The sequence below is a fragment of the Nomascus leucogenys genome, chromosome 11 (genome assembly GCF_006542625.1).
Source record: "Nomascus leucogenys isolate Asia chromosome 11, Asia_NLE_v1, whole genome shotgun sequence".
NCBI lineage: Eukaryota > Metazoa > Chordata > Mammalia > Primates > Hylobatidae > Nomascus > Nomascus leucogenys.
In genome coordinates this window covers 104146054-104160412 of record NC_044391.1, presented here as the reverse complement: position 1 = coordinate 104160412, position 14359 = coordinate 104146054, and the positions used below count along the sequence as shown (strand labels likewise).

Sequence of the window (14359 nt, the reverse complement as noted above, 5' to 3'; positions counted from 1 at the left end):
TTGTCCAGGCTGGAGTGCAGTGGCGCCATCATAGCTCACTGCAGCCTCTATCTCCCGGGCTCAAGTGATCCTCCCACTGCGGCCTCCCAAGTAGCCAGGACTCCAGGAATGCACCACCATGCCCGGCTACTTTTTTGTTGTTACTAATTTTAATACAGATGAGGTCTTGCTGTGCTGCCCAGGCTGGTCTTGAACTGAGCTCAAGTGTTGCTCTTGCCTTGGCCTCCCAAAGTGCTGGGAGTACAAGCGGTGAGCACACCACACCTGTCCATCTTTCTTCCTCTATGGACTTCTGTGGAGTCCTTACCATGTGCTAGTTACAGTTCTAAGAGTTTAACCTGAATTGATTCATGTAACCTCAACACTGTTTACAGATGAAGAAATTGAAGCACAGAAAGATTAATTTTCCCAAAGTCATACAGCAATTAAGTGGCACCGGTAGAGTTAAAATCCTGACAGTCTGGTTTGAAAGTCTGCACTCTTCACTAGCGAATCATATTATATTGCCTCTGTACAGGTGGAAGGAAAGAGATAGAGCTACTCCTACCTAGATTCCTGTTCTGACTTTCCTGGAGTAGAACTTCGTTTCTAGGTGAAAGTCTGCTCTGGGAGTTGTAGGTAGGCTCACTGGTTGAATTGATTTTTCCTGCACTTTTGACTTCGGACCTGTAGTCTATTGGAGGGCCTTTTGTGAGTGAATGATTTTGGATATTGGTAACGTTTTGCTATGTCTGCTGAATACTGTGTATTATATATAGAAAGTATGATCTTCTAAAGTTAAAACTAGCTCTTCTAAATTTCAGATGAAGTTAAACTGTCAATATGATAGTTACGTAACAACATACAGAGCTTTTAGTGAGAATTATAGGTGATCGTAAAAGTTTTGATTTTGAAAGCATTGACTTTTGTGAGCTAGATTCATCAAATCCTGAGATAACAAGAATTGAGTTAGAAAATTAATTCCTTTAAAAATATAAAGGCCTAAAGTGTCTGTTTCTGGAGTTCAGGCTGAAATATAAACTTAAGGATGAGAAGGTAAAAACTCAAGATTATAGAAATAATAAAATGGATCTTAATTTTTTGCTGTTAATATCACTTATTAAAATTATTTCTATTTTGAAATTGTTAGGACTTAGTTGACTAGAAAGTCATTTTCCATGTTTATTTTTCCTTGGGGGAATACTTTTAATGGGAAGACTTTTTAAACTTTATTATTTTTTCTTCAGATAAACTATTATTTAAAATGTGATTCTTAAATTTCCTTTCTTTTTTCTTTTTTGGGATAAGATTTCGCTCTGTCACCCAGGCTGTAGTGCACTGGCACTATCATAGCTCACTGCAGCCTTGAACTCTTGGGCTCAAGTGATCCTCATCTTCCCACCTCAGCCTCCCACGTAGCTAGGACTATAGGTGTGCACTACAACAACCAGTTAATTAAAAAAAATTTTTGTAGCAATGGTCTCATTGTGTTACCCTTGCCAGACTAGTCTTGAACTCTTGGCCTCAAATAGTCCTACTGCCTCTGCCTCCCAAAGTGCTGGATTACAGGCATGAGTTACTGCACCTGGCTGATTCTCTAATTCTTGAATTTCTTGAGTGAAAAAAAAATGCAAATATGCTAGATTTAAGAATAAAACAATATGTGTTGATAACTTGGCATGTTATATTTTGGAAAGATAAGCAAGTAAATTCATTTTACTGTTCAGATTATGACAGTATTTCTAATTTTGGTAATCTTTGATAGCATTGTAATTAGCTTTCTGTTACAAGATATAGCATTTCTCCTCCCCCCTGCTTTTTTTGCTGGAGTTAAAAAGCAAAATATATTCTGTTTTATGCATTTTACATCCTTACCACTATTGCATTTCTTTGAAAACTTGATAGTATCTAGGTAATTTTAACATTGGAATACTGAAGATTGTATTGCCTGATCTTATTTAATGATTACTCTAGTTTATTCCCTTTAAATAAGTATTTAAATAAATGGCATGTATTACATTTGAGTGCTGAATCATTGTAGCTGTCACATGGTTTTGCTCTTGGGAAGTTCCCCACTGGGTTTGTAGTAGAAACAGAGAAAAAATCCATCTGTTTTTTCTTCCACCTCAATTTTCTATCCACCCTCTCATCCCCTATAAAATCATTCTCCTCTGGTTAGTCACCTTTTTCTCTTCCTTATGTTCATAAAAATTTAAACCTTTGGTGCCATACTGTCAAAATCAGAACACTGCCTGGTACACCTATGTAGCTTAGGAAAAGGGGATGGGAGTGTTATAGCTCCCCTAAATTGGTCAGGTATACTCCAGCTTTATTCTAGGATAGCCTTTGAGACTACAGAATTGAATTCCCTTAGTAGGGAATCAAGTGTTACAATGTATTCTAGGAACAGAGAGCTGACAGAGAAGTGGTAAGAGTGCATTGTAAGTATAAGAAGTGGAGGGTACTTATCAGACTTTATAGGAATGGGATTGTCAATATCACTTGGCTTAGCTGGAGTCCATACTGTCAGTTCTTGGCCTAGTAGAACTCAGTAGCCGTTATGGTGTTGGAAATGGGTTAGGTGCACCCTGTTTCTTCAAATATGTTGATATTGCCCTATATAGTGGAAATTCGTACCAAACCAGTTAAAATAGTTTCCATTTGGCCTGGCACGGTGGCTCATGCCTGTAATCCCAGCACTTTGGGAGGCTGAGGCGGTTGGATCACCTGAGGTCAGGAGTTCAAGACCAGCCCAGGCAACATGGCAAAACCCTGTCTCTACTAAAAATACAAAAATTAGCTGGGCGCGGCAGTGCGTGCCTGTAATGCCAGCTACTCGAGAGGCTGAGGCAGGAGAATCGCTTGAGCCTGGGAGGTGGAGGTTTCAGTGAGCCGAGGTGGCGCCACTGCACTCCAGCCTGGCGACAGAGTGAGACTCTGTCTCAAGAAAAAAGAAAAGTTTACATTTATATATATATATATATGTATATATATATATATATATATAATTTATTACATAAACATATTTTTCAAATAAGATATGTCATGGAATTAATTCATTTGTATAATTTTGTTTTTAGTTGGTGTGGGTAAGACAGTTTTTTATCTTTGTTTCCCTGGTCTTCTATTCTCTTACTTTTTGATAGGAATAGAATAGTAGAATGAATAGTTCTTCTTGGCTTGTAGAAATGACTTAAGCTATGATTTTTCCTTCCTCCGTTCAACAAAGGTGATTGACCCTGCAGGTAACAGAGCACTGGATTTAAAACTATATGTTAAAACCCCAGATAAATCTGATTGTTTTGCCACTTCCAACTTTTAGGAGAATGGGGGAAAAGTTATGCCAACAAGTTATGTCAGGTTTAATTAAAAAGTAATTTCCAGGCCAGGCACAGTGGCTCACACCTGTAGTCCCAGCACTTTGGGAGGCTGAGGCAGGTGGATTGCTTGAGCACAGGCGTTTGAGACCAGCCTGGGCAACATAGCGAGACCCCGTCTCTAAAAAAAAAACAAAAAAACCTACGTAATTTCCAGGATATGGTCTGTGGTTGGTGTACTTGCAGGTTAATCTCCAACACTTCCTGAACCATTGTGTGGTGGCCACTGACAGTCACAGTGATCCTTTGGTACTTTACCTTGTTCCTCAGAGGAGGATTAAAACATACATTAGGGTACTCTGTCACTCAAGGGAGAAAGGTATACTAAGTGTTAAAATAATTTTCAGTAACAAAAGTTGGAATCAAAATGGTTTCCTTGTTAACTTTCATTTAAGCAAAATTAAATTAGGACAGTTCTCTTCCTTGGCATTTGATTTCATTGTGAGTTTGTTGTCATTGAATAGTAAATCTCAAGGAGGAGATAGTTTTCAAAAGGGAAGAATCCTAGACACTTGAGGGATGTGTTTTGCAATGGGATATGACTTATCTGATGTGCAGATGTTGTAGAGTTATTAGTGAAGTAGCAGAAGAGTAGTGAATTTATAGTTTCTCAATTTTAGTAGAGTACAGAGGTTGAGATTTTAATCTGTAATCTTAACAGTAACATATTTACAAAGAGAGGAGTGTGGCTGACATCAGATTCTAGAGCATAGACATTTTTCATACTGCAAGAAAAAGGGAAATAAGGTTAGTTTTCATATTTGTTTTTGCATAGTCTTGTTTTTACTGTGATCGGTAGAAATATGTTGTAAAATCTCAAAAGCTATGTAAATATGTACAGCAAGCAGTGTGATTTATGGAAAGATTACTCAGATTCATGAGACCTCTTTGTTCTTGTCTCATTTCTACTAATAACAACCTGAGTGATTTTTTTGAACAAATGCCTTAACCTTCTGGTTAAGGTTCTCTGATCTGTCTAATCTGGAAGTTGATGTTTACGATCTGTCTGTTTGGGCCAGATGAGGGAATCTGGGGCTCTCAAATGTGTTGCTTAAACGACAGAATATATATATATATATATAATATAATATATATAATATATTATATATTTTTTGGAGACGAAGCCTCGCTCTTGTCCCCCAGGCTGGAGTGTGATGGTGTGATCTTGGCTCACTGCAACCTCTGCCTCCTGGGTTCAAGCAGTTCTTCTGCCTCAGCCTCCCGAGTAGCTGGGATTACAGGCACCTGCCACCGTGCCTGGCTAATTTTTGTATTTTTAGTAGAGAGGGGGTTTCACCATGTTGGCCAGGCTGGTCTTGAACTCCTGACCTCAGGTGATCCACCCACCTGGGCCTCCCAAGGTGCTGGGATTACAGGCATAAGCCACTGTGCCCAGCCAACCACAGAATATTGTGTCTATTCATGAGTACCCTACTCAAGTTTTCCCTCTTCATTTACAATAGTAGCTTAGGAAGAACCCAAGTATTTTGCTAGAAGATGGTATTGGAGCTTGGGAGAAGGAAGAGTAACAGTGGTGAGGCTGCAGTTGCTGGGAGGCTGGCTTGGGTGAGAGGGAAGGGAGAACATGGTCTTGGATACTGGGAGAGAGTATCCTGCCTTCTTTTCCTGTGGGTTTAGGTCAGATGAGAAATGAATTCTTGACAATGTGCAGCAAGTGAGAAGAGGTGATTATCTGTTCATCTCTTCCCCTCTCTGAGAAGAGGTAGAAGGGCTGTTTGGAGAGACCAAGGGTCTCTGCTAGGCTCTGGCTAAGGGAATGAGATGGTTCTTTCGGGGAAAAAGAAAAAAAAGTTATTTCGGTAGGATATGAGGAAATTTTGTTGATAATTTTCTTGGTTCCTGGATACAACTAGGAGAAATGTTGAATACTCCTATTTTATTGCTTTCTCCTATTTGGTAAAAACAGCAAGAAAACAAGGTAGGTGGTGTTGGGGAGGGAGGATCCCCCCACTTCCCACCCCCATATCCTTTATAGTGGGTATTAGGACTGCAGTAAACACCTGTTAATCTCATCGTTCCCCAGGGGCATTTGCTGACTGGGCAGATCATGTCACCTTCTTCCCTGCGTCTGCTTGTGCATCCATCTCAGAGCCCTGTGCTTGGTCGGGGTTTGGAGGGTAGCGCTTCTGCAGCATGTCTGTATGCTCTCAGGACCCACTGTAGGAGAAACGCTGGGTGGTTGAGCTTCCTTCACTTCTGTCCTATTTCTCTTCCAAAACTGTACCATATTTTTTGTTTCATATTTTTTAAAAGTTAGCCTTTCTGATTAATAATAGATCAAAAACAAATCTTAAGCTAAAATGTTTTAATGTTTTGTGAGGAAAAAGTATTGCTAAGAACGTTTAGTTAGCCATATAGAAATATTTAGTCTTATGTGATTTTACATAGAGTTTCAGTTTATTTTCTGGTTTCAATAGAACAAGTTGAAATCATCGCAGAAGGATAAAGTTCGTCAGTTTATGATCTTCACACAATCTAGTGAAAAAACAGCAGTAAGTTGTCTTTCTCAAAATGACTGGAAGTTAGATGTTGCAACAGATAATTTTTTTCAAAATCCTGAACTTTATATACGAGAGAGTGTAAAAGGATCATTGGACAGGAAGAAGTTAGAACAGCTGTACAATAGATACAAAGGTGAGTGCCTGCTTGTGACTTTAAATAAATTTTGGACCAGATTTTCCAAAGTGATGGGCTTGTGAGAAATCAACTATATATAACATAAATTGGGTGGATGTGTCCAATAGAGTCTGTAGATCTTAGAGTTATTTCAAGAGGTCTGAGGAGAAATTATTTTCTTTTCACTAAAATTTCTTCTTGGCCTCTTTATTTTCCTCCCCCATTTGTCCAAGTTGAGAATGGGGATGGGGAACTGTTTCTTCTCCCCTTATACGTATAAAACGCAGCTGAACCAGTCTAAGGAAACCTGCATACTGAATCTTTAAAGAATTATAAAGTAATGCATACTTTTAAAAAAGTTCAGCTGCATAATAGGTGAATAAGAAAAGGTTAATAGTTTGTCTTTCTTATTCTCCTGAGTAACCAGTGGTGTGGATCCTTCCATATCTTTTATGTTTATGCAGAAATATATTTACAGAGTTTCTTTCAAAGTTTTTCTGAAAATGGGATATTTATTTTATGCATAACTTGTGCTCCAAAGTCAAATGATGTGCATGTTTTTTATTGCTGGAAATATTGCCAGATTACTTTTAGAAAGGTGTTAGCAAGGCCGGGCGTGGTGGCTCACACCTGTAATCCCAGCACTTTGGGAGGCCGAGGTGGGTGGATCACAAGGTCAGGAGTTCGAGACCAGCCTGTCCAATATGGTAAAACCCCGTCTCTACTAAAAATAGAAAAATTAGCTGGGCATGGTGGCGTGTGCCGCTACTCGGGAGGCTGAGGCAGAAGAATCGCTTGAACCTGGGAGGCAGAGGTTACAGTGAGCTAAGATGATGCCACTGCACTCCAGCCTGGGTGACAGAGTGAGACTCTCAAGAAAAAAAAAAATAAAAAGGTGTTAGCAAATCATATTTGATAGCAGTCTATGAGTGCCTCTTTGTCTTTGTTTTTGTTATTTAAAATTTTTGCCTCTCTGATAAGTATTGATTTTTTTCTTTAAACCACAGATATTTACATTGTTGAGATTAGGGTTGAATTGCATAGTTTAGTTTACAGTTTTCCTGATACTCTTAAGAAGTAATTGTTGTGGTAAAATGAACTTTGTTCTAAGAAAAAAAGAATTTCTGTTCAGAATGCCTACCTAAGCAAAATATGGATATATTGAATTAGAATCCCATGTCCCTATATACGAATGTCTGATTTTCTGAATGTGTATAAGTATGGGACATATTTCACATGAATAAATGAGACTTTAAAAAATCATGTCTCATCTGCATATATCTCTTTTGTACACTTTAAGAATGCTGTTAGTGAGGAGAATGGCTTTAAATAATGGGAAAGTGTATGTTAGAGTAATATTGTTTCATGCCTTCCATATATTGTGGTCATTTAAAAAATGGCATACCTTTTTCAGTTTTAGTAATGTAGCATAATATGACACTACTTTAATATTGCATTGTTATTTTTAAAGACCCTCAAGATGAGAATAAAATTGGAATAGATGGCATACAGCAGTTCTGTGATGACCTGGCACTCGATCCAGCCAGCATTAGTGTGTTGATTATTGCATGGAAGTTCAGAGCAGCAACACAGTGCGAGTTCTCCAAACAGGAGTTTATGGATGGCATGACAGAATTAGGGTGAGTATATAATTATAATAGGAAATTAGATATGTTACTGTGGAACTGAATTATGTCATGAACTTTTTAGTGTAAATTTAAAGATTTGCTGGCCCACAAACATTGGTATAAATAGAAATGGGTTAACTTGCTAGTTTCCATGTTATACAGTTTTCTGGGTTTGTCAAGTTATTTGTATAGTTAGTACAGCCTATTTTATTTGGATATATTCTTATCATTTACTTCTAAGGCAGGGTCATTAGTATTAAAATTATGCATTAATATTTGCCATGGAAAAGTGAAATTACCAAGTTTTAAAGTTATTTCCTAATGTGAGACTGTGAACCCTGCATTTATAAAATCCTAGAATTTAAAAATGGAAGATGCCTTAGAAGTTACTACTTGTTTCACTTAACACTTTGACAGCTGATTAGCTGAATGTCTTTGGATAAATTGATTGAAAAGTCATGGGTAGAGGTTTTACCTATGACCTCTAGTTGTCCATATTTAAGGAGGTTGCAGACAGAGTTGGTAGGTAACAAGCTGCCCTTTCTGTTTTTAGTGGGCCACTATTGAATAATAATAGCTAACATTTATTGAACATTATTTTATTTCAGTTAACTGTGCTAAGTACTTCACCTACCTCTTCACAGCAACTTTTTGAGAATAGTTTTCTATCCCCATTTTAGAGGTGAAGAAATTGAGGTACAGAGAAATTATAGAATTAGGTAGTATTAGAGTCATGATTTGAGTCTGAGTGACATTGCAGTCAGTCAGGGTCCAGTCAAGATACAAAAACCACACCAGGGGCCAGGTGCGGTGGCTCATGCCTGTAGTTCCAGCACTTTGGGAGGCCGAGGTGGGTGGATCACCTTAGTTTGGGAGTTTGAGACCAGCCTGACCAACATAGAGAAACCCCGTCTCTACAAAAAATACAAAATCAGTTGGGCATCGTGGCGCATGCCTGTAATCCCAGCTACTTGGGAGGCTGAGGCAGGAGAATCGCTTGAACCCGGGAGGCGGAGGTTGTGGTGAGCCGAGATCACGCCATTACACTCCAGCCTGGTCAGCAAGAGCGATACTCCGTCTCAAAAACAACAACAACAACAACAAAACAAAAACCACACCTGTAATTTTAACAGGGAAAATTTAAAGACTTGCTTTACTCTGTCAAAGGGATAAAAGGAAACTCCAAGGCATAACAGGTAGCAGTTGCAGCAAGCTGCTACCACCTCTGGGAAGTAAGGGAAGGGAACAGACAAGGAAGAAATTTAGAAGCTTAGGAGATCCCCACAAGGCTGAGATTCAGACCTGGGGGTTGGGGGGAGAGGGTGTGGCCACCTGTGATGCTGGTGAAAAAACTGCCTGGGGGCCACTTGCTGCAGGCTGTGAGATTGCTGCCACTGGTGGATACTGCTGGGACCTTCCCACACACTAAAACCCTTGCCCTCTGGAGAAAACAAACTGGGATAAGAAAAGTTCCTTCTTCTTCTTCCAGCCTTTCGTTGGCTCTTGGTAGAGCCTAACACGGAGCCAGCTGGCAAGGAAAATGAAGTCTCACAGTTTGTAGTCCAATATCACAAAGTAGGGCAAAGAAGGATAGGTTTAAAGCTGAGAGGCAGTAAATTAACTGGCCTGGACACTGTGTCCTTCAGCCAAAGCCAGGCCCATCCTGAACTTGCCGGGATTTTCTGTGCTAGGACAGGTTTCATCAGAACTTAAGGAAGCAATGTTTTTAAAAATTTGAAACTGAATTCATGTAATATGTAATGAACTTTCAAATCAAAATTTTAATTTACAAACTAATGATCTGGAAGGTATTACAAAGAATGTAGAAGGAAAATGAAAGCAAAAAATGATTAGAAGGAAAAAAATGAATTGATTTGTTTGTGGAATCTATAAGAAATAGGGTATTTCTACCATAAGGCTATATTAGGAAAGTAAGGCTTGGTACTTAGAGCTTTTCAAACTCTTTGAAAGTTGAATGTTTTGCACATACAGAAAAAGCTTAATATTAATTTGAGATAATTCAGTTGGAGGTGGTAGGAGGTTCACCTGTTTACTACTATACTTTGTATATAACAAGAAGCAAGTTTTCAAAAGGAATGTTTCCTCATAAGCAAGAGACCATACTTTTAATTTAGATAGTAGATGCGATTAATTACTGTGTCAGTAGTGTCTAATACAGTTTAAAATGATTGTTATGCTGATTATTATACATTCTTATTTATCCACTGAAGCTGACTTCTACTAGTGAAAGTGTTGATAGTCTAGTGAATTATGTAATTAAGACGAATAGCCCGTTTCTTTTAAAAGTAATTATTTAGAACATTTAATCACTCTAGACCTCTTCTTCCCGCAGCTAACCCCCATGCGTGTTTATATTTATGTAATATAAAAAGATTGAATTCCAACTATTTGATTTTTAAAAAAGTAGTTCTAGGAAATAAATGTAAGCCCTCATGAGAATAAATAAGTTATTAATTTATAGTGAAACAGTTGATCTTTTATAAACTTAATTTTACAATGCAGATGTGACAGCATAGAAAAACTAAAGGCCCAGATACCCAAGATGGAACAAGAATTGAAAGAACCAGGACGATTTAAGGATTTTTACCAGTTTACTTTTAATTTTGCAAAGAATCCAGGACAGAAAGGATTAGGTAAGAATTTTTAAAAATTATATTTGGTGTTTCAGATATATTCAAATACATTGACAGTGTCGTTTTTGTAATAGAAAGTTATGTGTTTTGAGTATAAAGTCATGAAAATACCAATTATTGAAAAGTAATTAGAAACAGGAAACTTTTAATCAGAAAGTACCATGCACATTGAATAAGTTTACCCCAGGTACTATATGTGAACCACTGATTTTTGTTTTATGAAAACTACAGTCAGTATAGAAGATAATTGTTAAAATTCCACGGACATTTGTTTATTCATTCATTCATTCACTCATTTTTTCATTCATGACCCTGAAGATATTTTAAGATCTTAGGATCTATAGAAATAGCACTATAAGATTTCTGAGTCATAGAATGCCAGATAAATTTATTCTTTTTTGTTATGATTTATTTGAAAACTATAAGGATGAAAAATGAAATGCTTATCATTCATAATCTTATTATCCAGAAATAACCACTGTAAAAGTTTAGATCAATCCATTTGTATTTGTACATTTGCTTTTGGGATAGCTAAGGGATATGAGAGTAAAAGATACAGTGTAATTTGCAAATTACCTAAAAAGATTAGATAGTGCTAGTAGATAATTACAAAATAATAAAAGTATGTAAGGGTTTTAGAGGGAGAAATGAGTAAAAGCAGGAGTGGTTGGGAAATGCTTCCTGGACAAGGTGGGATATGAACTAAAGGATTTGGTATTTGGCTGGACAAGGGAAGATAAAAGATGTTCCAGTGAGAAGATAGTTATCAATGAAGGTCTAAAATTTCAGCAATAAGCTTGGCTTTGTACAAGAGAGAAGTTGTTGGTTTGATTTTAATGAGAATGCTTGTCTGGAGATTAAATTGGTGAGACACAAGAAAGCTAAATAATCACAGGCTTCTTTTGAAATCAAAAAGGATTTTGTTTTTGTTTTTTTTTTGGAGACAGAAAGGTTTAAATTGGAATTTGTGGGAAATGGGGACCCAATGAAGATTTTGATGATGATAACTTCCATTTAATGTGAGCTTTTAGTATGCCTGGCACTGTGCTAAGTACTGTACTTTACATATACTACTTGTCTTGTATGTAAGTCCATTTCATGTTGCTATAACAGAATACCTGAGACTGGGTAACTTACAAAGAGGTTTGTTTAGCTCATGATTCTGCAGGCTAGGAGTGGGGCATGGCCCTGGCTTCTGCAGAGGGCTTTTATGCCGCATCATCATGTGGCAGACAAGATCAAAGGGGAAGTGGACTCCTGTGAAGAGAGAGACCAAACAGGAGGAGAAGGCTCGCTTTATAATAACACACTCCAGGAACTAATCCGTTCCCTCTGGCAAGAACTCACTGTGTTGCAAAAGGAGAATAGCACCAAGCCATTTCGTGAGGGATCCACCCCCATGAGTTAAACGCTGCCCACCAGGCCTCACCTTCCAGCACCACCACACTGGGGATAAAATTTCAATACAAGTTTTGGTGGGAACAAACTAAGCATATCCAAACCATAGCACTGCCTCATTTAATGTTTACCAATTTTTTGAGTTATTCATCCTTCCATCCAGTAATTTACCACCTGCTATGTGCCGTGCCAAATACATAGTAATAAAGTGCTAGCAGTTTATTTTCCTTAATTTGAAGATGAGGAAATTTAGGCAAAGGAAGGTTAAGTAACTTGCCCAGTGAAGGTAAGTGAGGTTTTTTTTTTTTTTGGTTTTTGAAGATATAGTAGTTGGAGAGGCTAATAAGGGGCTTTTTACACTAATTCCTCTTTATTTTTTAAATTAGGGGGGAAAAAGTATTGAGAAACAGATCATATGAACAGGGATTAGATTGAGAAAGTGATGGAGAGGTAGAGAGGAAGGGATAAGTGTATAACCTTTGTAATGTGGTATGGCCCCACGAGTTACTAAACATGACTGAATTGATGAAAGATTAATAACATATTTGTAAAGCGAAATTCTCAATAATAAAGCCTCCTTGCCAACTTGATTGCTCAATATAGATAGGATTTTATTCTTAAAGGAAAAATCCTCATTTTGCAGGCAAAATAAGCCGAGATACCTACAATTAGTTTCTCTGTCTGGGGCCACCAGTTAACTGGGATATTTTTTCTATTTTTCTCTTTCCTTTCCACAAGTAATAATCTGTTAAAATCTTTGAATTTACATGTATGTGTAAAATAATTATTTTGTCATATTTAGAAGTGTAGTACAATATTTTGATAAGATTAAATATAATGTGAATGTCAAATGTTGATTTAAAGGGACATAGCCTATTTCTTAGTTATATCGCAACCATTTACTGGAGCACAAAATAAATGGTGGTTTGGGTGAATATATAGTTTTGAGACTGAATCTTAGTTTTTATTACTTGTAAAAATTGAGCAAAATTAAATTTTTATAACTATTGGATATATTAATATGGTAAATTGGAATTTTAGATTACAGGAAAAAATTGAGAAACAGATTATGTGAAAGCATTATATTGAAGAATTATGTATGTTCTGTTATCTAATAAGTATTGTGCTTAAGAAAAAAATGTAATATTTAAAGGATGTAGAGTTTTTGTTTCATAAGATGAGCGTTCTGAAGATCGATGGCACAGCAATGTGAATGTACTTCACACTGAACTGCACCCTTCAAAAGGTTCAGATGATAAACTTTATGTTATATGTTTAACTACAATGAAAATATTATTTAAGACCCCCCCATAACCATACAGTGTACAATACAAAGAATGAACTCTAATGTAGAATATGGACTTTAGTCAATAATAATATTCATATTGATTCATCAGTTATAAAAAATATACCACACTAAAGCAAGATGTTAAAAATAGTAGGAACTGACTGGGGAAGAGGGAATATGGAAATCTCCACTTTCTGCTCAACTTTTCATAAACCTAAAACTAAAAAAGTCTATTAATTAAAAAAAAGAAAGAAAAATGTAGTAAGAGACAAATCATAGTTTTTTTCTGGTTTGTTTTGCTTTGGTGTTAGGTATCAGGAAATGTAATGACTTGCTTATTTGCAGAGTTTAATTAAAAAGGAAACAGTTTTTTTAACAGCCTTTCTAAGGGTTCACAGTGCTCTTAAATTACAAGATTTGGCAGAGAGGAATTAGAAGATCATAGGAGAAGAGGTAAGGCCCAAAACAAATTGGCAGAGAGTGAGTGACAACACTGTGGTTTGTTTATAAATAGCTGTGCTAATTAAAATGAGAACTGGTGTTTTCCATGTTTCTGTTTTACTGTTTTATTTTATATTTTATTTTTTGATGCAGGGTCTTGCTCTGTTGCCCAGGCTGGAATGCAGTGGTGCGGTCATGGCTCACTGCAGGCTTGACTTCCTGGGCTCAAGTGATCCTCCTGCCTCCGCCTCCCGAGTAGCTGGAACTATATAGGCAAGCACCACCATGTCAGGCTAATTTTTTAATTTCTTGTGGAGCTGGAGACTTGCTGTATTGCCCAGGCCGGTTATTTTTTCACTTTTTATAACCTTACTTCTTGTGATACCAGGATAGGGTGCTTCCTCTATTGCCATCTTCTTTAGTAATCTGACTTAAACATTTTTTTAAAATTTGTTTTAGATACAGGATCTGGCTGTCTTGCCTTGGTTGGACTGTAGTGCCATGATCATAGCTCACTGCAGTCTCAAACTCCTAGGCTTAAGTGATCCTCCTGCCTCTGCCTCCAGAGTAGCCAGGACTACAGGCGTGTGCCACCACGCCTGGCTAATTTTTATATTTTTTTGTAGAGATAAGGACTTACCGTGTTGCCCAGGCTGGCCTCAACCTCCTGGCCTCAAGTGATCACCCTGACTTGGCCTCCCAAAGTCTTGGGATTACAGGCATGAGCCACCACACCCAGCCTGCCATTTTTTGATAATTGCCTGAATCTTAAAATTTGAAAAGGATTTCAGTGCAACACAGACAAAGGCTAAAATTAAAGATCCACTCTCAGTTACCTGTTGTTTTTTTCCAGGCCAGCATTCCGGTTATTTTAACTATTCTTCTTACAGGAGACATTTGTTATTCCCACTACTATCCCCCCAAACACATTTCTAATTTCTTTCAAAATAGAGCCCA

At 37.4% G+C, this 14359-nt stretch overlaps 1 protein-coding gene across 2 annotated transcripts in view; it reads left to right on the top strand.

Moving 5' to 3' along the window:
* Positions 1 to 14359, top strand: part of DCUN1D1 (defective in cullin neddylation 1 domain containing 1) — a 41373-nt gene that overhangs the window by 9251 nt on the left and 17763 nt on the right. For both annotated transcript variants that reach the window (XM_003256527.4, XM_012510784.2), the window contains exons 2-4: positions 5795 to 6011; positions 7465 to 7633; positions 10145 to 10275. In XM_003256527.4, coding sequence (XP_003256575.1) covers positions 5795 to 6011; positions 7465 to 7633; positions 10145 to 10275 — 517 coding nt within the window. The remainder of the gene's footprint in view (positions 1 to 5794; positions 6012 to 7464; positions 7634 to 10144; positions 10276 to 14359) is intronic.